Source organism: Lagenorhynchus albirostris, chromosome 11 (genome assembly GCF_949774975.1).
Source record: "Lagenorhynchus albirostris chromosome 11, mLagAlb1.1, whole genome shotgun sequence".
Lineage (NCBI taxonomy): Eukaryota > Metazoa > Chordata > Mammalia > Artiodactyla > Delphinidae > Lagenorhynchus > Lagenorhynchus albirostris.
The window spans coordinates 7,344,899-7,371,169 of record NC_083105.1 but is presented as its reverse complement, the minus strand read 5'-3'; the positions used below and the strand labels follow the sequence as shown (position 1 = coordinate 7,371,169).

At 52.8% G+C, this 26,271-nt stretch overlaps 1 protein-coding gene across 5 annotated transcripts; it reads left to right on the top strand.

The window, feature by feature from the left end:
* Positions 1 to 1,066: 1,066 nt before the first annotated feature.
* Positions 1,067 to 24,014, top strand: SEPTIN3 (septin 3). 5 transcript variants are annotated; one of them, XM_060164569.1, is made up of 11 exons: positions 1,067 to 2,426; positions 9,444 to 9,635; positions 11,886 to 12,014; positions 12,692 to 12,773; positions 14,396 to 14,533; positions 15,829 to 15,946; positions 16,824 to 16,919; positions 18,806 to 18,905; positions 20,144 to 20,195; positions 20,473 to 20,566; positions 22,724 to 24,014. In XM_060164569.1, exons 1-11 carry the CDS (start codon positions 1,067 to 1,069, stop codon positions 22,787 to 22,789), a joined length of 2,427 nt encoding a protein of 808 aa, XP_060020552.1. In that variant the 3' UTR covers positions 22,790 to 24,014. The 5 variants fall into 5 exon arrangements, with proteins under 5 accessions (XP_060020552.1, XP_060020554.1, XP_060020553.1 ...); XM_060164573.1 differs by lacking the exon at positions 1,067 to 2,426 and adding an exon at positions 4,822 to 4,956; XM_060164571.1 differs by lacking the exon at positions 9,444 to 9,635.
* Positions 24,015 to 26,271: the final 2,257 nt, after the last annotated feature.

Sequence of the window (26,271 nt, the reverse complement as noted above, 5' to 3'; positions counted from 1 at the left end):
CTTGCCGTCACACAGTCCTGGAGTGGCCACCTGCAGATCTGACCAGGTCATCTTCCAGGGCCTGAGCATCACTGCGGCCTGGCCTGGGCCCCAGCGCCCCTGCAACCTTGTCTCACCCCTCCCCCACAATACAGCCTGGGAGCCCCATGGAGGATTTCCAGAAAGATGCCACATTTCCTCACCTTTGGGCCTTCCGTGTGACTTCCCCCAGCCCCAGGCCCAGCCTCCCTCCTTTAACCCCAAAGGCTGAGCTAATGCTTCCCCCACAAGGCTCACCTCCAGCATAGCTCTGCCTGCTTCACTGTCCGGTGCCCCTGGGGATGGCCGGTCTCCCCAGGGCAGATACTGTGGCTTGTTCACTGGATAAGTACCCTGTGAATGCTCATTACTTCTCTACTTCCCAAGCCTCACCTCGTCCAGGGCCCTCTTCAGCTCCAGTTCTGGCTCCGATTTCAGCTCCAGCAGCAGGCCAGCCCAGGGCTCTTTCCTGGTTCCAGGCAGGAGCCCCAGGTGCAGACCCTCTTCCCAAGCCAAACTGGTCACCTCTTGGTCTCCTACCTGGACGCCTGAACTCCTATTCTGGCTGCTGTGTGTGGGAACTCAGAGTCCTCTGGCCCCTTTTGGAAGAAGCAGATAAGCTTCCAATAACCACTGCCCTCCACTGGGGCTCCTGAAAAGGTATATGGGACCTCCATGGAGTTGGCCAGAGAGGGGCCACACTCAGGCCTGCAAAGGGAGAGGTTTCCTCATGCCGGGGCAGCCTGCTCATTGGGTTCCACCCATTGCTGGAACATTCTTCCACATTCACCTGGTATCTTGGTAGGTGTGTGTGTGTGAGGGCCCATGTGTGTGAGGTGTGTAGGCACGTAGCAGGTGGGAGCTGTAGGAGGGCTGTAGGAAGGGACAGGTGTACTCCACTGAGGACTTGACAGTCTCCCAAACAAGGCCCCTTCAGAGGAGTGCTAGCTGCTAGTCAGGACGGGGAGGGCCAGCACCTGCAGGCTCGAGCACCTCACCCCCGCTCGGCCCCTTTTCTCTGTCGATCAGGGGAAGACGAAAGACCTGGATGGACCACGACTTTGCGATGCAGCCTCACGGAGCCCCAGGTGCTGGAACCTCCTTCTCCCGCAGCCACCTACCGGGGCGCCCTGCCCGCCCCTCAAAGCTCCCTGGAGGGGTGTCGCCTCTCATCCCTGTGCTCAAGAAGACCATCCATCTGGATGCTTTCCCCCAGAGCCACATCCCACAGGCTTCCGGCCGACCAGGCCTTGGAGCTAGGGCGTGGAGTGTGCCCCCACAGGAGACTGGCAAGAGCCTGGCACCCAGGAAGCTCAGCTCCATCTCCCTAACAGTCCGCCAGCACAGCCAGGCATGGCGCTTGGGCCCCCTGCCTTCTCACTGGGAACAGGTGTCTACCCCGGGCAGGGAGGCTGCCACCCACAGAGGAGGGAGGCTGCCTTCTCCTGACTCACCACCTGTGACCCTAGTGCCAGGGGACAGGGTCCACTCCGAGGGCCCAGGTCACCCAGGTCTGGCCAAGCCCAGCAGGGTGCCTGCGGTGGAGAAGCCCCTGGTGAGCTCATGCCTGACCCTGCCTTTCCAGTCCCGGTTAGCTCAGGGTCCACCAGGTCCTGCAGGGCCAGGCTTGGTGGGTCAGAGGCACCCTGTCCCAATGACCGCCCATGTGCCTACCAGAGCTTCTCCAGGAAGAGGCAAGCCCCGGCCCAGGGGTATTCAGAGACCCCGGCTGCATCTCCAAAGGGCCATCCCTGCCACGGGGCCTGCGACGGCCATGCATTTGGCTGCCCTGGATACAACAAGGCCAGGCACATCCGGACATTTATCCACGATGGCCACCAATAGGCCTGGCTTGGCTGTCCACTTGGCTACACCAAACACATCTAGACTGGACACAAGCACTGAGTTCCCTCCTCTGGATAGCAAACTGGGCTCTGCCATGGACTTGGCTAAAGCAGGCACAACCAAGCCACGCGCGGTCACGGACGCGGTGACCCCAGACCCAGAAAAGCTGGGCAAAGCCATCGCTACAGCGGGCACAGCCAAGCCAGATACAACCACGGAGGGTACAGCCAGGGAAGTGGCAGCACCAGATCCAGGCAAGCTGGACACAGCCCTGGTGTTGGCCGGGGCGAACAGAACCAAGCTGGACATGACTACGCATTCTCTTGTGTTGGATACAAGCAGGCTGGGCACAGCCATGCATTCAGTTGTGCCGGTCACCCCAGACCCAGTCACTGGTGAGACCACACTGGACAGTGTCATTAAGCTGACGAGATCAGACACTGTCACCTACCCATCAATGCCAAGCAGAAGCACAGATGCAGCCCTGGACCATGCTACGGCAGATGCTGCCACAGACTGGGTCACAGCGCTCACCATGCTGGACCTGGCCAGAGAAACCAAAGGTAAATGCAAAGGGCTGGGCTGGGGATGCGCTGGACTACTGGGGTGTATGAGCCTGGAGCTGGATTACGCTTGGATAGATCTGGGGGACTTTAAAGTCAGAGTTGAATGAGCTGGGAGAAAAGGGAATGGGGTTGAGTGGCAGAACACAGGGGGTGCACCCTGAACTGGGTCCCACTCTGCCAGTCAGAGGTCAGGTTGAGGGAAGCCATCAGAAGGGGGTTTACAGGGGTAATTTGTGGGAGAGCAATTATGCTGAGTCTGTCCTTTAGCATCTTCCATGATTGTTTCTTTGTTCCCTGAAGAGCTGAAATAATTAGGTGATCTATAGGTGAGTCCAGCTTGAAAAGCAAACCACCTACACGAAAATACAGACCAGCACTTCAGTAAGTGGTGATTTGTCTAACAGTGGACACTGCCAGGCTCCTCTAGATGTGAATAGTGATCTCACCCGAGACCTTCTAAATCATCCCCAGTCGGCCTTTCAGGAAGATGGTTGTTGCTTAAAAGGTGCCTCACCTGGAATTTTTTCTCGGTCCCTTACCCCCAGCCCTTTAGTCCTGAAAGGTGAGTTGGGGACTTGTAGGTTGGAAGTCCTACATAGAAGAAAAAACAGGTCAACACAAGGGCTAGAAGTTCATTTGGTCTTAGAGAGGCTGTGACACGCCTAAAGTCGCACAGCTGTTGATGGCAGTAAGCCGATGGGAACCCAGATCTTGGGATTCTACTTTGGGCAGTCTCATTCCCAACATTTCAAAGGCTCAGAGATTCTGGGTCTGGCAGATGCTTGGAAAGCATCCAGTCCAGTGGCTTAACTGGCGTTGGGGGTTGTCAGCCCCCTTCTCATCGCCCTCTGCACACTCAGCCTGGGGAAGCCCACCCAGGCTCTGGTCTTCCCTCCTCCCTATGGGACCTCAGCTCTCCCTCCATCTTCAGCCCAGCCCTCTCTCTCAAAATGCAGGTGTAGACACCCAGTGGCCTGCCGGACCCCTCTACCCAGACAACTCCCGGGCATGTCTAGAGGCAGCCCCTTTCTTCCTGACTTCTGCCCTCCCTGATCTCACTCCCTCAGCTGCAGGCACCATACCAGAAACCTGGGTATCCTCGTCTTCCTCATCTTTCTCTCTCCTTCATCCCACCCAGTCTAATTCCAACTCTGTTGATCAATCTCCTCAGTCCTTGGCTGTCTGTCCCCTCCTCTCCATCCCTCTGTCCCTGTGAGGCCACCCCCTGCCCCTCCACACAGCTGCCACAGGGACTCGTATATTTCATGGCAGCACTTCCTGCTTAACAGCTGTTGGTGACCCGCTGTTACCTTCTTTGATAAGTCCAGCTCCTTAGCCTGGTTTCCAAGGCTTTGGACTTCTCCAGCCTCTTAACTCTATATCCCTGTCTGGACTTTTCCCTGCTTTGGTGCACCCGGGAGCTCTGTTGTCCCCAGCACCATGCAGCTCTCGCCTCTGGGTCTCTCCATAGACTGCTTTCCCTTCTTCCCTCGCACCTATATTTGCCTTTCCATCTTGGCCCTCACCAAGGGCCCTCACACCTGCACCCACAGTACCCGGTGGGTGCCCACCACCCTGCACTCACAGTACCCTGTGCATACCCCACCCCCTCCGTTAGGACAGGCCAGCTTTCTGTCTTGACCCACCAGACCCAGAGCTCTTTGAGGACAGAAATGGTGACCCTCATTCCTGTCCCCTCAAGGCCTGGCAATATGCTGTCCATTCAAGTGGACTGAATGCAAGGATGATTTTTCTGAAGGGTAAATTGAGGCTCAGGAAAGTTCCTGACTAGCTCAAGGTCACAGGGCTCATTATCCCAGAGCCAGGCCTGGAACCCGGGCTCCTGAATCAGTCAGGGTTCTACAGGCACCCGCGTCTGGGCAGAACCGCGTTGAACCAGCCCAGCATCCCAGCCACCGCGTGACTCTCGCGCGCGCACCGCCTCCCGCAGCTCCCACAGGTCCCCTGCGCTCCCCGCCCCGCCCCAGCCTAGAGGGTAACAGGCCGGGAGCAGGATCGAGGGGGAGGGACCGGGACTGGGATGCGGGAACCATGCCCCACCCGGAACCTCGAGCCTGCAGGCACAGCGCCCCCGCGCGCCTCCCCGGCGGCCCGCAACCGGCCCTGGGTACCCGCTCCCGTGTGCGGACGGGAGGGGAGCCGGTGCGGGCGAGGACGCCGAGGGAGGGGGAGGGGAGGGCCCCCGGCGGGGCGGGCGGGTCACGTGGTGCGGGTGGCAGCGGCGGCGGCGGCGGCGGCGGCGGCGGCGGCATCGGTGCAAGCGGGCAGGGGCAGCGCTGCGCCGAGCCTGCCGAGTCGAAGTCCCGGGCTGGCGCGGCAGCGCGGGGCGCGGGGACGACGCTGCCGGGCCGCGGGCCGGGCGGGTGGGCGGAGAACGCAGAGGGGCGAGGCCCGGCTGCAGGGTCTGCTCGGCCCAGGAGGAGCCCGCGTCCAGCTCAGCCTTGCAGCCCCGCGCCCTGAGCATCTTCCCGGAGGAACGGAGACAAAGGAGGATTCATGTCCAAAGGTAGGAAGGCCGGCGGCGCCACCGGCGCGCGCCGAGAGGAGGCTGCGGCCCCCAAAGCCCGGCTGGAGATGCTACCCGGGGAGGGTTGATGCGCTGAGGAACCCATGCGCGGTGACATACGCACGGACACACGCACACACGGTGGCACACATCCCAAGATGTACAAGCCCGGAGAAATGCACATATGGAAACGCGGAGAGATACAGAGAGCCCCGAAGAAGCGAGGAGGCCCCCAGATGCGCACAGAGAGCTCCACACTGGAGCACACCAAGAAGTGCACACATATGCACACCACGCGCAGGTATCAGGACCACCTACAGCCAGACAAGAGACCTGTGCGCTGACACGTAGACCCCTTCCCCCACACATAGGCGCACACTGAGACGGGCACCAGCTGGTGGTCTCCAAGGGAACTCGTTGGCCTCCAGAGGACTGGGATGGAGGCAGGGGTATCCCAGGGCCCTTTGCTTCTGTGAATGGGAAAGTACTAAGATATCTTTTGTGATTCCTTTTCTGAGAGCCGGGGGCTGGAGCTGGGGTGGACTGGAATTGCCTCTGCGGGTGGGGGCGCTGTTTTGAAGGCGGCTGGGGGCTGAGGAAGACCTGCAGCTCCCCATGGAAGAGCCTCCCCACCCCCTGGATCCCCACTAAGCCAGGGAGGAAGGTGCTATTCTGGAAAGGTCCCCTCCCCCTGCTGCCACCTTCCCAACAGAGGGGTGGGGTCCCTGGGCCAGACAAAGACAAAGCCATTCATTTGCCTGTAAAAGAAAGCACCAGGGCCCTTGCTTGGCATGGGGATGGGGGGAGGTGCTGTTTCTGTGGGGACTAAGCTAGAGCTGAGTGGGGTGGACAATGTCTCTTCCTGGAGCACTGATGGGCAGGTGGCTCCCGGCAGGGGGTGCTGCAGACAGATCCCCTCCTCTCCAGGGGCCCTGAGAGAGCTGGGAGTTTAGGAGGAGCCCCCAGAACCACTTAGGCGGGATGGCATATTTGAGCTACATCCTGCCGTGACCCCATCCTGAGCTCTTGCCCCCCCTTGGGGAGCCCCCCTCCAATCCCTGTTGCAGGGGAAGGAGAAAGTCTCGTAACAGAGTCTACCTCCGTGACCGTGGCCCACACAAGAGCCATCTGCTGGGTGGAGGTCAGCTGCTCTGCCAAGGGAGCAGCATCTGAGGGAAGAGAAAAGTGATGGCTCTGAAGTAACATCTGCCTTCATTCATTCATTGCTGAGTGTCTTGTTATACTAGGTTCACTGGGGCACAGAAATCAATAAGACGTGGCTCCTGCCCTGAAGAAGGGTGGGAACTGGCATATGTTCTGTGCCAGGTCATTGATGTCCATGCTTTTGTATAAGCTTCATAGCAACCCAGCAAGGTAGGTACTGTACCTATTTTCCTGAGGAGAACACTGAGGCTCACAGGGGTCATCCAGCTGGGAGTCAAGTATGGGCCATCTGGAGTTGGCATGGCGGGACCAGGGGAGCTGTAAGGGCAGAGGATGGAGCTACAGAATTCAGCTCCAGAGCTGCATTTGTCCTGTGCCCTGGAGGGCTTTATGCACTTGTCAGGCACCCTCACCAAACAGTGGGCCCTTGGGGGCAAGGACCTTGTCTGGGGTCCAAAAGTGTCCTTGGCATTTAGTCTAAAGTTTGGCTGGAGTAGGCTCCCATTTGACAGCCTGTGGGAAGGCCTGGATGGGAGGGATGGGATGGAGTGAGTGAATGAATGTGATGACTAGGAAGTTAGTCGGGGGCTGAGGCAGCACAGAAGAGAGGCATCCACACGAGATGGGAAAGCAGAAGGTTTCCTGAGGGGTAGCCCTTGGGCTGAATGGTGAAAAAAGAGGACGAGTTAGCCAGGGGCTGGAGTGGGCGAAGGGTCTTCCAGCAAAGGCTGTGACACAGTGACCCACCACAGGTTTGCAGTAATTGTGGCTGATGGGTGGTTGTAATTGCCATGCGGTTGGGAGGGGCAGCTTGCCAGCAGGAGCTCTATGGGTGCTCATAGGTGCTTGATAGAAGAATGAAGGTGAGATCTGCTCCCGTTCTGGACCTGCAGCAGGCCTGCTGTTGCCTGGGAATCTGGTAGGCCGCCCCCTTCTTGTAACCAGGGTCTGTCTTTTTGGGAATGATCTTTGAAGATGCTGCAGTTGACAGACCAGGGCTGAGCTGGCCATGGTGAGGACACACACTTTATAAAAATACTTACAAAAACTCCCATAAATAAATACTAGACTCACTTTCCAGGTCTGTAAAATGAGGTAAGACCCTGCCTGCCCGAAACACACATACACACCGATGGATCTCTCTCACAACACAGGTTGTGGAGACCAAATGGGCTGGCTGTAGAGGCATGAGGGAGATGAGCAGCTGGGCAGGGAAAACGGGGCATTGGCCCCCAGTGCAGGTGTGCTGAGTTGGGTCTGGGAGCCACGTGCAGAGTGGATGTGATGGCCAGGCTGCTGAGAGTCAGCTGCTGCAGGGCTGAGCCAATCTTGCTGCCTTCTGGGGCTGCCTGGCTGGCAACAGCTTCCTAGGAAGCAGGAGGGAGCCATGCCAGGCCCTGGGGAGGTCCTGAGACTTTGTCAGGTTTGGCTGTGCCTGGGAGTGACAAGGAAAGAATGGTTTCCAATTGAGAGAGAGAGAGAGAGAGAGTCTTGCCAGGACCAGTGGAAGGACCAGGTGGTAGGGGTACAAGAACAGACTCCTGGCTGGGTTTGGGGGTGGAGGAGGGAGGTACTCCTGTCCCCTCACCCTCTTTCCCATCTGCTGCTCCATCAGTTCTCTCTGTGAGCCTGAGACTCTGCAGGGTGGTAACCGTGAACCGTAGGATTCTAGAATGGCAGAGCTGGAAGAGGGCCTTTGGAGAGCGTGGAGTCCAGTAACTGTGCTGTGTAATTAGTATCTGGGGCACCTCCCTCTAACGAGTGCTTTCACATGCACCACTTCATTTCCCCTCCTGACAGGCTGTGAAGTTGAAAGGGACAGGAGCAACAGGGTCTGGAACAGTGAGGCGCTGTGCAGGCGCTTCTAGGCATATACCTCGTGTGCAGTGCTCACTACAGCCTTACTCACGATCCTAACCGGTTTACAGAGTACAGAGGAGGAAGCAGGCGCGTGGAAAGGGGGGGTGGTTTGCCCAAGTCCACAAAGCTGGCAAGCAGCAGAGCCAGGCTCTTTCCACATCACCACACACCCCCATTTTACGGGGAGGGAAATGGAGTTGCTGTATCCTGAAACCCACCCTGGTGGACAGTGGCCTGATGAGGAAACACACAGATTTCTCTTGTATGTGAATATACCCATGATCTGCCAGACACAGAGGGATGTTTGCCTTTCTCCACTGGGGAAGGGCTGTGATTTCAGCCTCGCCTTTCTTTTGCTACCCACCATCCCAAGAACACGTTGTGTCATGTCATCTTAGGTCAGTGATGGCCCCTACTTGGGTCTCATCCTCTCCCCAGCAGTCAAAAGGGGAGACTTATTCCCCCTCAGACTCAAAACTAAGGCTCGGAGGGTGTCTGGGGGCACCTCAGGGCGCAGACCTCCTTACTTTGCAGCAGTGCTTGTGGAACAGAGGGGACACGGAGGCTGGGAGACAGGAGTGATGCTCACTCTGCAGAGATGGGGTAGCCCTATATGTGCTTCCTCTTTTTTTTTTTTTTAAATATTTATTTATATATTTACTTGGCTGCCAGGTCTTAGTTGCGGTGTGTGGGATCTTTAGTTGCGGCATGTGAACACTTAGTTGTGGCCTGTGGGATCTAGTTTCCTGACCGGGGATCGAACCTGGGACCCCTGCAATGGGAGCACAGAGTCTTAGCCACTGGACCACCAGGGAAGTCTCCCCATGTGCTTCTAAAAGACAAGCAACTGGATCAGTGACAGGCAGTCAACAGATGTTAGGTCCAGTATCCTAAAAGGTCTTTGCCGTTTTTCTGGGGGAAGCAGGAACTCAGGTCAGAATAACCCCAGACATCTCTCAGATCAGTGGTTCTCAGCTGGGGCACTGTTGTCCCCAGGAGACATTTGTCACTGTCTGGAAATATTTTTGGTCATTAAACTGGGGGGGGCTACTACCTGCATCTAGTAGAGGCCAGGGATGTCACTAAACATCGTACAATGCACAGGACAGCTCCCTGCAATAATTATTTGGCCTAAAATGTCAATAGTGCCAAGGTGGAGAAACCCCTGGGTTAGAGACACAGATGTGGTTCTTAGGAGCAGCGAGGTGCATAAGAAAGTGCCCCAGCGACTGGAGGGTCTGGGTACTGGTCCAGATTTTGCATCTGACTTGCTGTGTTCCTGGCAAGCCCCTCCCCCCCAGGCGTCAGTCTCCTCATCTGTGAGATGAGAGACCTGTACTGGATGACATGTAAGGTCCCTTCCAGGCCCAACCCTGTATGCTTCTGTATCCAGAGAATAAGACTGTGCCTTCCACGTGACCTCTGCTTTCCTCTAGCCCACCCCTCCCACCTTGGCTTTTCAGGGCTCCCGGAGACCAGGACGGACGCAGCCATGTCAGAGCTGGTGCCTGAGCCCAGGCCTAAGCCGGCAGTGCCCATGAAGCCCGTCAGCATCAACCCCAACCTGCTGGGCTACATTGGCATCGACACCATCATCGAGCAGATGCGCAAGAAGACCATGAAGACTGGTTTCGACTTCAACATCATGGTCGTTGGTATGGAGGCCGTGGGTTCCCTGGAGGCCCTGGTGGCAGGCAGCACCCAGGATCCCGATTCTTTCTCGAGGACGGCCTCAGCCCTGGCTTCTCTAGAAGGAGCTCTTTCTCGGAGGAAAGGTCTCGCTGTGCAGATCACAAAGGCCTGAGCCCTTTCTCCCCACAGGCTGGCTGATCCAAGGGTGGGAGCTGTGGGTGGGTGGTCATTGTGGCCCCACCAACACCTGGCTGTGCTCAAGTTGCCGTCGTGTGTGTGGCACACGGGGGGCATCACCAGTGTCCTCCCCTAACTTCAGGAGCTGGGGGAGGATCGGATGAAAGGTGGTCTTCTTTCTGATCTTTTGTGTGCTTTCAAGCTTAGAGAGAATTTCCAGGACACTGGTCACTAAGTAGGGTCACTGGGTCACAGAATGTAAGAGCAGAGGGGGGGCCTTTGCCTGACCTCAGTGAGATATTCTCTCTGTTGCCGAAACTGGTATCTGGGCATCATCCTTCTTTCCTCCTCCTTTATCCCCCAATCCCGTCAATCATCAAATACGGTCAGTTTTACCTGGTAAATATCTCTCAAGTCTGTCCACCTCTCTCCGTCTCCACTGCCACCACCCTAGGCCGAGTGGCTCTCTCCCCTGGATTACCAGGGCCACCTGACTCAGTGCTGCGTAAACATAAGGAGCTAGGCCAGAGTGTAAATCGTCTGGGAAGTCTTGCTATAAAAAACATCGGCTAAACTAAACATTGTGCTTGGTGACATAAGTTGATTTACTTTCTGGTGCAAACTTCTTTTTCTCCCGATTCTCTGTCTCCTGTCTCCTTCAATCCATTGTCCACCAGTGACTGAATAATTTTTCCAACCTGCAAAACTCAAGTCACACACCCTACTTAAAATCTTTCGTAAGTTTACGGGTTTAAATTCCTAGCCTGGCCTGGCACTACCTCTCCACTGCTCTCTTACCACTTCCCATGTAGCATTCGACTCCTCCCTTACAGGGAACAGTTCTCCTGGACTTAACATGCTCTTTCCTACCTCTTAGCCTTTGTGTATGCTGTTTGCTCTCTAGAACCTGCCCTCCCAGCTTCTCATGGGTCATTTGAAGTCATTCTTAGGTTTTAGCTTAGTTATTGCTTCTTCGTAGAAGTCCTCCTTGATCCCAGAGAGACTGGATTAGGTTCCCTTGGGCATTGTCCGCTTATGTTTTGTCTCCCTCGCACCCAATGGCTCCTTGAGGGTGAGGATGATGTCTTGTTCACCACTCTACCGCCCGTTCTAGCAAGGTGGGCCTCTTCTCTCCCCGGCAGTGCCTGTGGCATTCGTCACGGGTCAGTCACTGCGCGCAGTCAGTACCGAGCCCAGAGGTAGCCTTTTAAACATATTAGGCACGTGGCTACTGCCAGTTGATCAGTTGGATTGAGAAATGGACCTTATTTGCCATCCCTGGTCTCATCCAGTTCCCTCCCTCCCCACCGTCCTATCAGTAAAGAGAAACTAAGGCCCAGAGGAGCAAACATGGCTGGTCCAAGGCTTCAGGGAAGAAGCACAGTTGAGTCTAGAACCTTAGGCTCCAGCCCCCTGCCGGGCCCATTTCCTAATATATGACAGGAATGCTCTAGACCAGCACACCTCAGACTTTATTGCCCATTTGATTCATCTGAAGTCCTGTTAAAATGCAGATTCTGATTCATAGGACTGGGGTGGGGCCTGGGGTACCTCATTTCCTACAAGCACCCAGGTGATGCCAAGTGCCACTCATTAGTTGCCAGCCTTGCCGGTGTGATTCTGGTGCATGTTTGAGAAACACTGCTCAGACCAGTGGTTTTCAAATATTTTTTAGTGTGGAGCTCTCCCTTGGAATGAAATCTTCTGCTGAACTGCAGTGTCAGTATGCAAAGTAATTCTGTCTTTACTTTTAGTATGATTAAATATTAAAAACTTAGGTCAAGCAAAAACAAAACCAAACCAAAAACCACTACATGAGACAAATGCAGAGGTTGTTCCTTTCCCAGTGGTCCTGGGGCTCCAGAAGGAGAGAATGTGGAATCCAACTAACATTCCCCCAGGTCCTTCACCAGTAAGTAGGAAACCGTTGCCACCCACCTGCTCTCCCTACTCAGCCCCTTGCCTCCCCAGTGAGCCGTCAGTCAAGGGCCTGGATCACAGCTCTAGAATTCTGTAAGCTCAGGGGAGAGGTACTAGGCTCGGCGGGTGGGCATGGGGTCTCCCTGCCTTCTCATCCTCCTCCTGTCTTGCTGCAGGTCAGAGTGGACTGGGCAAGTCAACACTAGTCAACACGCTCTTCAAATCCCAAGTGAGCCGCAAGGCCTCCAGCTGGAACCGGGAAGAGAAGATTCCCAAGACAGTGGAGATCAAAGCTATCGGGCACGGTGAGGACCAGGCAGGGACCCCGATGGGCATTGTTCAGAGGAGCCTCTGGCAGAAAAGGGAAAGAATGGGGCTTCTTGGAGAATGAGACAGATGAAAGGCAACCTCAAGACAGAATAGAATTAAGCCCTAAACACGAGGGAGCCAACTCCTTAGACTGTAAGTCCAGGAAAGGGGGTGAGGGAATTAGAAAGGAATGAAGTAGGATTTGAGCTGGATGACAAAGGCTGGGTGGATTTAGACAGGCAGAAGGGGTAAGGAGGGCATTTCAGGCGCAGGGAACAGCATGGACAAAGGTGTTGAAGACCCTGAACTCGACTTTTCCAATAATCAGTCCTGCAGAAGGAAGGAGCCCAGGTCCCCCCGGGCTGGTAGGGGCACCTGGTGTCAGCTGGAGGAGTGATCTCCCTGGTGCCTTTTTTTAAGAAATTTATTTATTTATTTATTTATTTTTGGCTGCGTTGGGTCTTTGTTGCTGCACACGGGCTTTCTGTAGTTGCGGCGAGCGGGGGCTACTCTTCGTTGCGGTGCGCGGGCTTCTTGTGGTGGCCTCTCTTGTTGCAGAGCACGGGCTCTAAGCACGCGGGCTTCAGTAGTTGTGGCATGTGGGCTCAGTAGTTGTGACGCACGGGCTTAGTTGCTCTGTGGCATCCTGGTGCTTTTTCTGTTCACTCCTCAGTGATAGAGGAAGGCGGTGTCAAAATGAAGCTGACTGTCATCGACACGCCAGGCTTTGGAGACCAGATCAACAATGAAAACTGGTATGTCTGCCTGTGAGATTTCCACCCTAAAGACTCTGCAAGGCAGATACTGAATGTGGCGCAGATTCATTCACACTGAGAGCCGTCTGCGCCCTCCCTGCTGAGGGGTTAAGCGGGAAGGCTTGCTGAAAGAGCGGAGGGGCTTTGTCAGGAGGTGAGGGAAGAGGTCCTCATGGGGCCCAGGCATGGGGATGGAAGGGGACAGTACAGAGGGAATGTCAGCTGAGGGATTACCTGGAGATGGGAGTGGGTCTGTCATAATAGGCAGGAGAGGCAGAGCAAGGGGAACTGGGGTGCAAATCCAGGCTGAAGGCTATGGCAGGGAGCTTGACCTGAGAGCCAGATGTGGTAGCCCTGGACAAAGAGAGGATGGGTGGAAAACAGGAGGAAGGGGAGTTTCCATGGAGAACCTTTGCCTCTGGGAATCCACAGAGCAAAGCTGCAGTCAGCGTCCAGCCAAGAAGGGGTGAAATACACTGCCCAGGCATAGACGGAAGGGTCGACTGTGAAAAAAAAGCACAACGTAAGAGCTGTGAGTTGGGTTTCATTCACTGTCTCACTGAGGACTGTAGCCCGGGAGACAGACTCTCAGATGCTTCTGAGGACCTGCTCTGAAGAGGTGGGCGAGAGGCAATATATGTGTGATTTCTGGCTGGGGGATACGGAGAGTCAAGCAAACAGCTCAGCAAAAGGCTCGTCACGAGGATCAGATATCTCAGTTAAGATTTTAGTGTTTTTCTAAGTAGGGGAAGGTGTAAGGATTTGGGTCCATAAAATTTTTTTTTTTCTGAAATAGACCTATCTGAGGGCCTGTTTTCCCAAAGTGCAGAGAAGGCTTATCCTGTTATTTGTCCTGAATTCCTTTCAGGGTATATTGTAGGTCAGCGACTGCAGTGACTAATGACTTAATCCTTGTAGAACCAGATGGCAAGTGACATTCCCCACTTTACAGAAGGTTCCAGGCAGAAGTTTGCTCCCAGACAGGGATGGTGACAGTTGTGCCTCTGTGAGGGAGCTGGAGTCTGCCCCAGACAGACAGGACCACTCAGCAGCACACCTAGGAACTGGCTGTATTGATCTTAGAGAAGTGGCTGGTTGCCTTCTTTTCTGGCTATACACACACTTCTGGACAGAGAAGGGTTATTATTCATTGTTATCAATGAATTGTTGCCATGACTGAGTACTTTCTACGTGCCATTGCTCTGTTAAGTACTATACCTGTTCTTTCTGATTCTTCTATGAATCTCTCCAGGCACCTATTGTTACTCTCTTTTTACTTAGGAGAAAACAGCTTCAGAGAGGGGCAGAGATTTCCCCAGAGCTGCCCAGCTAATAAGTAATGGATGTGGGGAAAGTGTGCGCTGCTGTCGGGAGTGGGATGGGGTTCTGCAGGGTCCCTTAGCCCAGTCAGAGAGCTAGGTCCCCAGGGGAGCTCTGCCCTTGATCACAGGGAAAGCCATCCGTGGGAGGCCGAGGGATAATAGTCAGCAGGTAACCTAGACCCACCAGGGGAGGTAGGAAATGAGATGGATGTGAGGGGGACTGCTTCCTGACCATGTCTAAGGTGAGCTCCCAGGTCCTGTCCTTCTGGGACATCCATCTGCTTTCTTCCCACCCCCCAGCTGGGAGCCCATTGAGAAATACATCAATGAACAATATGAGAAATTCCTGAAGGAGGAGGTGAACATAGCCAGGAAGAAACGCATCCCTGACACTCGTGTCCACTGCTGCCTCTACTTCATCTCCCCGACGGGACACTCGTATGTACCAGTCCCACCCCCATTGCTGGGCCTGGCTTTAGTTTGCATCATCTGTGCCCAACCTGTAGTGGGTAACCGTTACCTGGACTCGGCTGGGGAGGGCCAGATGGGCCCCAGTGTAGGCACAGTCCGGTGACTCCCCAGAGTTTCTTGCCAGGAGAGTGAAGCCGGCCGCCAGCCCCTACGCCGCCCATTGGTGTTCTGGCATCGTAGCACGACTGTGCCGGCGGACAGAGGTTGGCTTCTGTGCCCCAGATGCTCCTCATTTGTTCAAGAGCTACCTGCTTTGCACAAGCCTGGGGTCAGGGGCAGTAAGAAGGGTGAAATGGGGAGGGGCTGGGCTACCGGATTGGGGCTGGTGTTTGCGGGGGGAGGTACCCAGCTGTAGGCATTTGGAGGGCGGCCAGCCCAGCATGAGGAGCCAGGTGTCTAGAGATGAAGACTGGCAATAAGCAGGGCATGCTGGGAAGTCTGGTTGTTGAGTATCAGGCGGGGCTCCATGCTAGGGAGTACCAGGAGAGAACGGAGCAATCCAAGTAGGCGAGCAGAGGGCGGGGGTCTCGTGATTTATCACTAAGCCCAGCTTAGTTCAGTTCTTGAGAAGATGGCACAAGCAAGGCAGGCCCCCAGTGTTGGAGGAATCAGATATTCATCAGGGTTTCAATGGAGGAGCTCAGGAACTCAACAAAAAGTTTGCGTTATCCCTCCCTAGAACCTGGACCCAAGGTCAGAGCAAGCCAGCAGATGGCCTGACTGAATGAGTCCCCTAGACTGCAAACTAGAGCCAGATGGGGGCCCCAGAGTCCAGAGGAAGCTGGCCCCGCAGATGGGGGAGGGATCAGGCCCCCAGATGGAGCCCTGCAGGACTAACTGGGGGCTGGGAGGAGACCTGTCAAAAAGTGCTGTCTTGTAGGCAGAATAGACACACACATGTAACCGTGACACAAGGACGTGTGGGTAGGGACAGCAGTCCACAGCTGTCCCCAGGAGAAAGAAAGCTCAGGTCAGAAAAGATGTCATGAAGGCGTGGTTTGAGTGGGGCTTAAAGAAGGCAGGATTTGCATGGGAACCGGGGAGGAGAAAGAGAGGTGGTGGACCACGTGTGGGTGGAGAGTCGGGGTCTCTTCTGCACATTGAGATGGTGGATGTGTGTCGGATAGGAAAGGGAGCAGCCTCTTGGCCTCAGCCAGTTCCCAGCCCAGTCCTCCTGTCGCAAGGGTGCCCCTGGAATGGTGGCAGTGGCTGCGTGGGGGAGGGCACGGTGGCTCTGACACTCCACCTTCTCTGGGCCCCAGCTTGCGACCTCTCGATCTGGAGTTCATGAAACACCTCAGCAAAGTTGTGAACATCATCCCTGTCATTGCTAAGGCTGACACCATGACCCTGGAGGAGAAGTCTGAATTCAAGCAAAGGGTGAGAAGGCCCCCTCCTCCTTTTCCTGTCCCCATCCTTGCCTTCCCCTCTTCTGGTCCAAGCCCTCTCCTATCCTTCATTATTATATCCACCCTCTACCCCGCTTCCCACCCAGCCCCTACTCAACCATTAAAGAGGCTGGACTGGTGGTATCTGGGGACCAACAGTGAAGAGAAGTTAGTGCAGCTCCAGCCTTCTTGCTGCCCTCCAAACTTACCTGCAAAGACCTCTGAACACAAATCACCATGAGCATGAGAAACCACTCCTCACTGTTAGGCTGCTTGAAGGACTAATTAACCAACTGCCTGCTTGTCCTTATTGTTATTTTCCATAAGCTCTAGCCTGTGTCGGACACACAGGCGACGGGGTTGGGGAGACGCAGAAGAAGTATAAAGACAGTTGCTGCCTTTAAGAAACTTACAATCAAGTAGATTACTGAAAAGATGCTGGGTGGCTTCCTGGAGGAGGAGACTTAAGCCGAGCTTTGAAAGAGGATAAACAGAGAGGCTGGGGGTGGGGGCGATGCACCTCTCTTCCCTGCAAACAGGAATATAACAAGTATGGCATGAGCACTGCCCATGTGGAATCTGTTCCCAGCTGTACTGCTTGTCTGAATCCTAATCTTACCCTAAGGTGAACAAGCTAGACCCCCAGACTCTTCCTCATTGCAGGCTGGGGTGGGCTATGGTAATTGTAGGGTTGGGGCTCCCATATGTTCAGGATCCTGCTGCTGCCCAGGGCCTCAGAGTTCAGAGATAACTGGATTATCAAAGACTGCATTCATCCCTCTGCCTTCAGCATGCACACACTTGCACACGCATGCACACGCACACATAGCCCTCTCTCCCCTTACCATGCTTCTCCTCCCCACCTCTAGGTTCGAAAGGAGCTTGAAGTAAATGGCATTGAGTTCTACCCCCAGAAGGAATTTGATGAGGATTTGGAGGACAAGACAGAGAATGACAAAATCCGGGTAGGTGCCTGGGACTCTGTTCATCACCCGGATGCCCGCCTCAGTCCCCCTGGGATGTGGGTCACGTACCACTTCTGCTTTGCAACCTGCTTTTCCCTTTCCATACTCCCTGCCCCACCTTGCCTGACCCAGACCAGAAGTGTCAGGGGAGAGGTTGAGGACTTGGGGCGCTGGACAGGACTGTGAACGCTGCACCCAGGAAGCCAGTGCTCCGTCCATCCCCAGACCACACGAAAGCCTCTCCTTCCCCCACAGGGCCAAGTGAAACCAAGGTATGGGGTGATGGAAGGGCACAGGCAGGAAAAGCTTCAGCCTGGGGTCCAAAGTATCTATACTCTACCAGAGCTCTGCTTGCCAGTTTCCCCTTCTATAAAATTCAGAGGCTTATAGGCTTTTTTTTTTTTCCCCTAGAAGAACCCTTAAAAAAATTAAATGTCAGACAGACTCCAATATGTAAAACACAAAAACAGAGCTGCTTTGGCTAAGTGACACAGGCACAGCCCTACCTTCTGAGCAGCCCCTGGGGTATCTCCTGGGATTTTTTTTTTTTTTTCTGGCTGCGTTGGGTCTTCGTTGCTGCACGTGGGCTTTCTCTAGTTGTGGCGAGCGGGGACTGCTCTTTGTTGCAGTACGTGGGCTTCTCATTGCGGTGGCTTCTCTTGTTGCGGAGCACGGGCTCTAGGCGCACGGGCTTCAGTAGTTGTGGTGCGCGGGCTCTAGTGGCACATGGGCTTAGTTGCTCTGTGGCATGTGGGATCCTTCCGGACCAGTGATCAAACCTGTGTCCCCTGCATTGGCAGTCGGATTCTTAACCACTGCGCCACCAGGGAAGTCCCTCTCCTGGGAATCTTAAGGTTTCATGAAACCTGGCTTGAAAACCACTGACCTATGTGATTTCTAAGATCCCTCTCAATTCTAAACTTCTACTATTCCATGATTCTACATCAGAATCCTGAGTTCTAGTCTGAGCTTTTCCATTAACCACTGTAACCTGGGACCAATCACTCATTTGCTTTGGTCTTGAGTCTCCATCATCAAGTGTGGTAACCTGGTAGAAGCCCCTTACCTGATGTAGTTGAGACAGGTAGTTGGTCAGTTAATTGAAAAAATCAATTGAAGTGAAGAAGTTATTTTAAAAATGAAACCTATTTATCTTAAATGTTTATAAAAAGTGTTTTAATACATTCATTAAACATTCTTTTCATAGAGAGACAAGGCCTCTTCTTTGAAGGTAAGTCCGCTCTGAATGCAAAAGCAGCTCACCTTTATCAAGTCTTTCTGAAACATTCAACTTAAGTTTCAGAGAAACAACTCTCCACACTGATATGTCCTCAGCTTATATAACAGTTAATTTATCCAATTGCAACAACAAGTACACACCAGGCAAAAAGATTTGGGAACAGATACCTGGTGGAGCAGAGGGGCCTACGCACATCAGAAAGCAGCCTTTGAGCTCTGGAAGCTCAGCGGGTGTGGGCCTCTGCCAGTGGGGGAGACAGTGTAAAGCTTCAGTTACTTTGGCAGTCAGTCGTGTAGGTGTCGTTTAAGAGGTCTGTCTTTCCTGGCTATCTCACAGGGTTGTTGCAAATCAAACCAAACCTGATCAAGCGCTGAGGAGCGTGCAGCGTTCTCCAATTGTAGGGAAGCTGACTTACTGAGGTTAACCTGCTAGGCATGGGGAGCAATCGGGGTTGGACCCAGGCCTTCGGACTCCCAGTCCAGTGCTCTTTTTAAGAGACAAGAGCCTTGCCCTTGCCATCAATGGGATCACTGAATGAGCTTCAGAAATGTGCAGTTCAAGGCTAGAGGCCCGGGACCGTACTCCATCCTGCCCTTGGAGGCCCAGATGGTAGGAGGATGACATGCACGTGTGTCTGGTTTGTCAGCAGGAGAGCATGCCTTTCGCTGTGGTGGGAAGTGACAAGGAGTACCAAGTGAATGGCAAGCGGGTCCTCGGCAGAAAAACTCCCTGGGGGATCATTGAAGGTAATTCAGTGCATCTTCTTGAAGAACTGGCTGCTGGTCAATTTTGCTTATTTATTAAGCATCTATAGGTCAAGGCACAGTCCTAGGATGTAAGATATAAGATGAATGTCAGCCAGACCCTGCCGTAAGGGGCTTACAGTCTAATTGGGAAGATGAGGCTCACAGGCAGGAAGCAATAAAAGATGGATTTAGCACCTGACCGGGAGGCACTAGCTCGAGGGTCAAAGGAGTTCAGAACATGGAGAGATTATACGGATCGGAATAACCAGAGAAAGGTTTTCACATGAAAGGAGGCATGATCTGAAAAACCCTTGAAGGGTTGTTCAGATGTTGCCATTTTCATTTTATGAGGAACGGTGTGACCTTGAGAAGGTCACAATGATTCTGAAAGTTCTCAGAGAATCACTTCAGTTGATCACATTCATTATGATACCCCTCGGAGGGGAGCAGGGTAGGCGTGGCCGTTCTCAGAACATCCGTCCTGAGGCACTTGAGTCTCAGACAGGTTAAGTGTCCTGTCCAAGATGACATGACTTGTTAGTGGTGAACCTTGGATTTTAGACCCAGATACTTTGATTCCAAAACCAGGTTCATCCCATTATATCTCTCATCCCATTATGTCTCTCATTTTTCTATGACCCTTTGTGGGGATTTTTTTAAAAATAGCTTTTTCTCATCATCTGCCTTGAATCATGAGAATATCTGCCCTACCCATTAGATTGTGAGACAAGAGGGTTTGTGGCTTAATCCTCTTCTGCTTCCACAGTCTTTGGCAAGTGATTTGCAAATCGTAGGCACTCAGTCTATGTTGAATTAAATTTATCAAAAGCCATCGTGACCTTTTTAAGATGGCGTCGTTATTTTCTATGTGTGTTACTGTCTTCCAATCAGATTATGAGCTCCTCAAAGATAGGAGTTGTGTCTTAGGCCTTTGACAGGTTTCTTAGACTCCCTGTGTATTAGTTTCCTTTTCTATAAAATGGGCGATATAATAGTGCTTATTCCACAGAGTCTAGAGTAGTATTGTGCCCCTGTAGCTACTTAATGAATACTTGTTCAATGAGTGAAATCCAATGCACTGAAGTGCCAAGATGAGCACACCTCTGAAAGGGTGACCATAGCCTGACCCGTGGCTCCCTCCTAAATGCCTCCATGACCTGAACAGAAATTCACCGGCTGGTGTTGCAGCATTAGTGAAATGACCACCTGTTTTTTTTTGTTGTTGTTGTTGTTCACAGTGGAAAACCTCAACCACTGTGAGTTTGCCCTGCTTCGAGACTTTGTCATCAGGTAAGATGCACCCCTCCCGTCAGATGGCAGGTTTAATTATTTGGGGTCTGGAGGCCGTCTGTTCAGATCGACTTCCTCAGTCCCCAGGTCTCTCTGACAGAGCTTTCTGCTCCAGTCCCGGCTCGCGTCTCAAAGGAAAAGGGGCTCAAGAGGTATCATGGGCTCTCTGGAGTGGGTCCAGGCCATGGACGCGATGTGTGGACCTCAGACGTGGGTCCCCTCTTCCTCCTGCCGCCGCTAATCACATCCCTCTCTCTTCTCACCCTGTGTCCTTCAGGACCCACCTCCAGGACCTCAAGGAAGTGACACACAACATCCACTATGAGACCTACAGGGCCAAGCGGCTCAATGACAATGGAGGCCTCCCCCCGGTGAGCGTGGACACAGAGGAAAGCCACGACAGTAACCCATGACGACCCTTTCTCTGTATCATCACACATACCCACTTCTCCATGCACACACATCCCCAAACCACCACCAACCACCTTCTTCCTTTCTCTCCTGTCCCACAGGCCTATCTGGTAATTGTGGAGCATCTTGTCTACAGTGTGTGTGTGTGTGTGTGTGTGTGTGTGAGAGAGAGTGTGTGTGTGAGATTGTGTGTGTGTATGTGTGTGCGCCTGTGCAGGGGTGAGGTATTTTTACTGCCCTCCCTGGAAAGTCCCTTGTAAGTTTGGTTCCTCCATGGCTGTCCATTATCTGTCTCCTTTCCTTGTGTCCCAGAACAAAGCCGTGTGCCTCACTCAAGTGGTCTGGGGGAGGTTTCATTTAAAAATGATGGGAGCAGGTGAGCCACAGTTAATGCTTTCTTACCTCTGAAACCCACCTGCAAACAGGGACTGCAGAGATTCTCCAAGGACAGTCTGTGGAGCTAGACCTGGGAGGGGACGGGGAGTTGATGACTTAACCCTCTCTGTAAGTCCGGGTTGGTCTGGGGTAAGGCTAGGACTATTTGGGAAAAGAAAGGTCAGGGGAGAGCAGAGAAGTAGCCCAGAGCTGGGCTCCTGCAGAAAGAAGTAGTACCTAGAAGTGGAGGAGAGAGCTCCACCCTTTGGTCCGTGTCGCGTTCATTGTCCGAAAGCTACTACCTGTCACCACCAAAGACTGCTTGCTTTCCGCACTCCCCTTGCCTCGCTCCCCTCGGCTTCCACTTTCTCTCTTTTCCCCCCTTTCCCTCCTTCCTTCATTCTACCCCCTCTGACTTTTCACTTCTTTTTACCCTAATCCCCTTTAGCTTCATTTCTATATTTAGGATTGATGCCCAGTCTACTTCCCAAAACGACTTTAGGCCACTTAAAATAAAATCATCGCTTAAATCACAGGACAGTACAAACTGAGATTTCAAGAGAAATTGGATTTATAGAGAGGCATGGGAAAGAAAGTTTCTGCGGTCGAGCGCTGAAAATGGCCCCGAGCTTGTGGGCAGCCCAGCAAAGGAGGAGACACAGCGAGTTATGCGGTGCCCACTGGTTAAAGAAGCACATGTGCTGGTCAAGTGAGACAACCTGTTTTAGGCATTAAGTTCTAGAAGAACTGAGTCTAAAGTATCAAGAACAATATACAGTGTTTGTCTTCCTTGGTAGTTTGGCAATTTTAAACCACACCTCCCTTCTCTCCATCAGGATTCTTCCTCCTTAAAGCTGGCTTCTGTTTTTCTCTTCTTCTTGTGTATACTTGACCCCCCGCCCTTTATTTCTCTTCTATTCTCTCTCTGTCTCACTGTCTCTCTCATGTTGAAGCTAATCGCATTTTTGTCTGTCTTTCTCTGCTTTTCCCCAGTTCCTCTTCCTGACCCCTGTAGACATTCCCAGTGATAGCCACAATCATACATGTAGCCTTTTCTTGCCTTTCCCTTCAGCCCTGTATTTATTAATGCATATATTTCCCCTGTTGTTTTACAAACAAGTTACTCTTTCTCCTATAGTCTGTAAGGTGGCTGAAATTTGGGGCTGGGGAAACAGTTTAGCCTTAGGCAAGGGAAAACAAGTGATACAGTTTACAGTAACCTCTTACAACCTCCTGTTCCATCTCCTGGTCTAACCCTAGGTGTTTTACTGGTCCCCTGCAGATCCCAGCGTTGATAGTCCCTTATCACTCAGGTGCTAGGAGAACACATAGACTTAAGACCAAGATTCAGTGGACCAGGAGAAAGAGGCAGGTGATCTGTTGCCAGTGGCCCAAAACTCATGGTCACAGTCTTTCCTGGAAGCACCTTACCAGTCCAACCCACATCTTCCCTCACCCACAAAGTTATTCGAGGCAGGATAGAAGAGCGGCAGGGTTAGAGCCCAGAGGTTGCTACATTTCAACAGAAGAGGGATCCCTAGCTTATATGGAGACGTGGGACTAGACACCTCGGCCTAGCGGGGAAGGTCTAGGGGTGAGGGGGGGGTATTGGAGAGGCTGAGTAGGAGACTGATGCTTGGCGCCCCTAAATCATGATCTCAGCCTCCCTGGAGAAGCTGTTTTATATGTCTGCTGCCAGCTGCTGGTCTCCACACCCTCAACCGTTCTCAACCCCCCCGCAGGGAGAAGGCCTCCTGGGCATTGTCCTTCCACCTGTGCCAGCCACCCCCTGTCCCACTGCAGAATGAAGGCCATTTCAAGCACCGCTCCTCCCTCCATTCCTCTCAGCTGTTATTGCTGCAGGGCCACGCCCTTTTTAGTGCTGTGTGTGTCCAGCCAACACCACGGCCCCTCTCAGCCTCAGCCCTCAGCCGGTGGGAGGGGCCGGCTGCCCCTTTAGGACAGTTGCTTCTTCCATTCATCCAAACCACCCCTCTCCTCCCAGTGGAATGGAGTTCTCGCCAGCACTGCCCTCCTCCATCATCTGTGTCAGCTGGTCCTAGCCCATCTGTAGGGTGAAAGAGCTCACCAAGAGCTCCTTCTGCCCTTGCAAACCCATACTGGCTACTTGTAACCATCTCCAAGGGAAATGGCATTGTTCCCTGTCCATTCATCTGCATGAGCTACTCTTGGCTTCCTCAGAGGGTCAAGAAAGCAACTTTTCTCCTTGTCGGATTTGTTGACGTCAGCTGTGTGAGCCCCAAGGTGGGACGAGGGTGCCTCCTTCATTGCTCAAAGCTTATTTATAAGGGTGGGTCACTACAGATCTGGGGGAGCAAGGGCTAGGATCACTTTTTAAAAAAATCACTGCTTGTGGCTGGCCCGGAGGGTAGTCACACACCCTCCCTGCCCCATAATGCAGCCACTTAGGGAGCGTGGCTTTCCTGAGACATTCCTGGAGTTGACTTCCTTATCCTCAAACTTTAAATAAGAACTAAATGCACACACAAAACTCCAGAAAGTCACAGGATGTGAACTCTAGGAGGAAAAAAGCACCCTTCTGTCCACTTAGCAATAAGAGGGAATCTCTTCCCACCCACCCTGACTACTCCACCCCACCCCCTCCCCCACTCCATTAACGTGAGTAATGAATCAGCCTGGCCACAGTTGGTCACTGTAGGCTAGTGGAAAATCCCCAGTGGAGGGTACAGCCCCGCATCAGATGCATGAATGTTTGCGAATGTCGGCTGCCACCGCCCCACACACTATGTCTTTATGGAATACCCCTTGCCCACTGCCCCACCATTTCCACCTGGACACAACTTGCTCAAAGGCTGGTGACTTGTGGGCCATTCATCTACAACCAAGTCCTGATGGAGCAAGAGGCCCAAGCCTAGGGGATGCAAGAACGACCCATTTCTTAAATGTTACCAGTCCCAGGCAACCTTTTGGTGACATTATGATTAATTTTCCCAGTTGAAAGTAAGCAAACAGACACTCAAACTGGTTGTGTAAATGTTGCTAGACTTTATGTGTTGTACAACTAAACATTGCTGTTTGAACAATAACTGAACTGTGTTTTATTTTTGCTCCTCAATCCTTGGCCAAATTAGCCATTACATCATCTCACCCATGTGTGGAGGGTGAGACAGGGATCATCTTGGTAAGAAGTAGACACAGAAATTAGAGATGGAAAAGTTTTTGTGAGGTCAGTTCATCTTCAGTGGGCATGAAGTTGGACCCCTGTCATTATTCCCTGGAGTTTTGTATCCAAAGTGAGTGATGGAGCTATCACACTTTACCTTGAGGGATGCTATGCTCTGCATAGCCTGTCTCCTCTAATGGAAACAATGTCTATTTTCATTCAATTAATTTCCTAGCTTTCACCCTCCTTTTTCCAGAAGGCATAAAACCAAATCTAGGAAAGGAGTGGACCTATCTTGCCTAGAGACCTGCCTTTTTTTTTTTTTTTTTTTTTTTTTTTGCGGTACGCGGGCCTCTCACTGTTGTGGCCTCTCCCGCTGCAGAGCACAGGCTCCGGACGCGCAGGCTCAGTGGCCGTGGCTCACGGGCCTAGCCGCTCCACGGCATGTGGGATCCTCCCGGACTGGGGTACGAACCCGTGTCCCCTGCATCGGCAGGCGAACTCCCAACCACTGCGCCACCAGGGAAGCCTGAGACCTGCCTTTTTTGCAGTGAAGACTTTTAAGAGCTAAACTTAAAGCACTAGCTTGTATTGTCTTTTTCAAACTTAAACCAATCCTTCCTCTCGTGAGGTTCACACTGTCTTCTATAGCCAGCAAATAACACAACTCTACCTGTATATTATCTCTCTGAATTTGAATGTGACAATCATGTGCAACTGTGTTTGGGTCCTCAACATTCTGTAGGGTGAGCACAAGGTATAGATGAATGGTGGGGAGTCAAGACGAGAGGAAGAGAGGTCAGCAGGCCCTTGGAGTCATTCAAGTAAAATGATGACTGGAACTAGAACGGCAAGGCCACACCAAGATGGAGGGAAGTGAGAAGATTTGAGTGACAGAGCAGTGTGGGAATCATAAAATATCACAGCTGAAAGAAACCTAAGAGTTCTTCTCGTTCTTCCTTCAAACAGATATGGAAACAAGTCTAGAAAGCATAACTGTCTTGCCCAAGGTTGTACACTTAGTTACCAAGGCAGAACAGGGCCTAGACCTCAGTGCTTGTTCCCCTGCTTCACGCCATTCCTATTGTAGTCGTGCTTTAAAAGTATATATATATCTGGTGGTCCAGTGGTTAAGACTCCACATTCCCAATGCAGGGGACATGGGTTCGATCCCTGGTCATGGGAAGATCTTGCATTATGCTTGGTGCACCCTAAAAAAAAAGATTTAAAAAAAATACATATATTTCTGAAATCAGCATACATCTTACAACAGATGTCCGTTTATTTGGCAACTTTTTTTCCTTCAAGTTACACTTTAAAATAGTGCATTTTACAACTGACAACATCTTAAATTTGATGAAATATGGTAGGTGGTCCAGAAGATGTTAACATCCTTCTGTTTGAAGCCCTCTGGTGCTATTGGTGAAGTTTAAAGGAAATAAGAATACATACAACATTTTAGTTTTAAAAGCAATTCTGGTATAACGTATCCCACCTGATCTTCACAGTCACCCTTTGGAGGAGGCAGGGCAGGTATGATGCGTGCCACAGAGACAAAAGTCTCTCTCCATCTTGGAGCTGGAACAGACTCACACAGGGTCGAAATTCCCCCTTTGATTTCCTGACCCAGCAACGCACCCTTTCCTGGATGCTGCCTCACAAGAAATCGGCTCTGATCCCAGGCTTTCTTTGGTGGAAGAAAGTTCTGCTCGCCTTAGGAGAGGTGAGGAATCGTTCTGGACCCTTTCTCCAAAGGGCAACAGCTTCCTGACTCAGGCCAGGGAGGGCGTAGGAAAATTCCACTTTTAATTTTGATTCCCAACAGGACCAATTCAAGTTCATACCCGTGGGCAGCGGGGCAGCCACATAGGGGCCAAGACGGCGAATCACCGTCGAGGAGGCCACTCATCACTCACTCCTCTGCGCTCCGGAGGTGGAGTCAACTCCCTGGACCCTCCCCCTTCCCCATCAGGGCTGTCTCGACCTTGACTCAGTCTGGTCCTCTGACCAAGGCCCCTCACGTGACCAGCCGCCTCAGTCCCTTACGCCATAATCTCCGCCCTCCCTTTCAGAGCCCCACCCAACAGCTTGGCGCAGGCCCCGCCCCTTCCCATCTGAGGGGCGGCAGGAGCGGCCCTAGGGCAG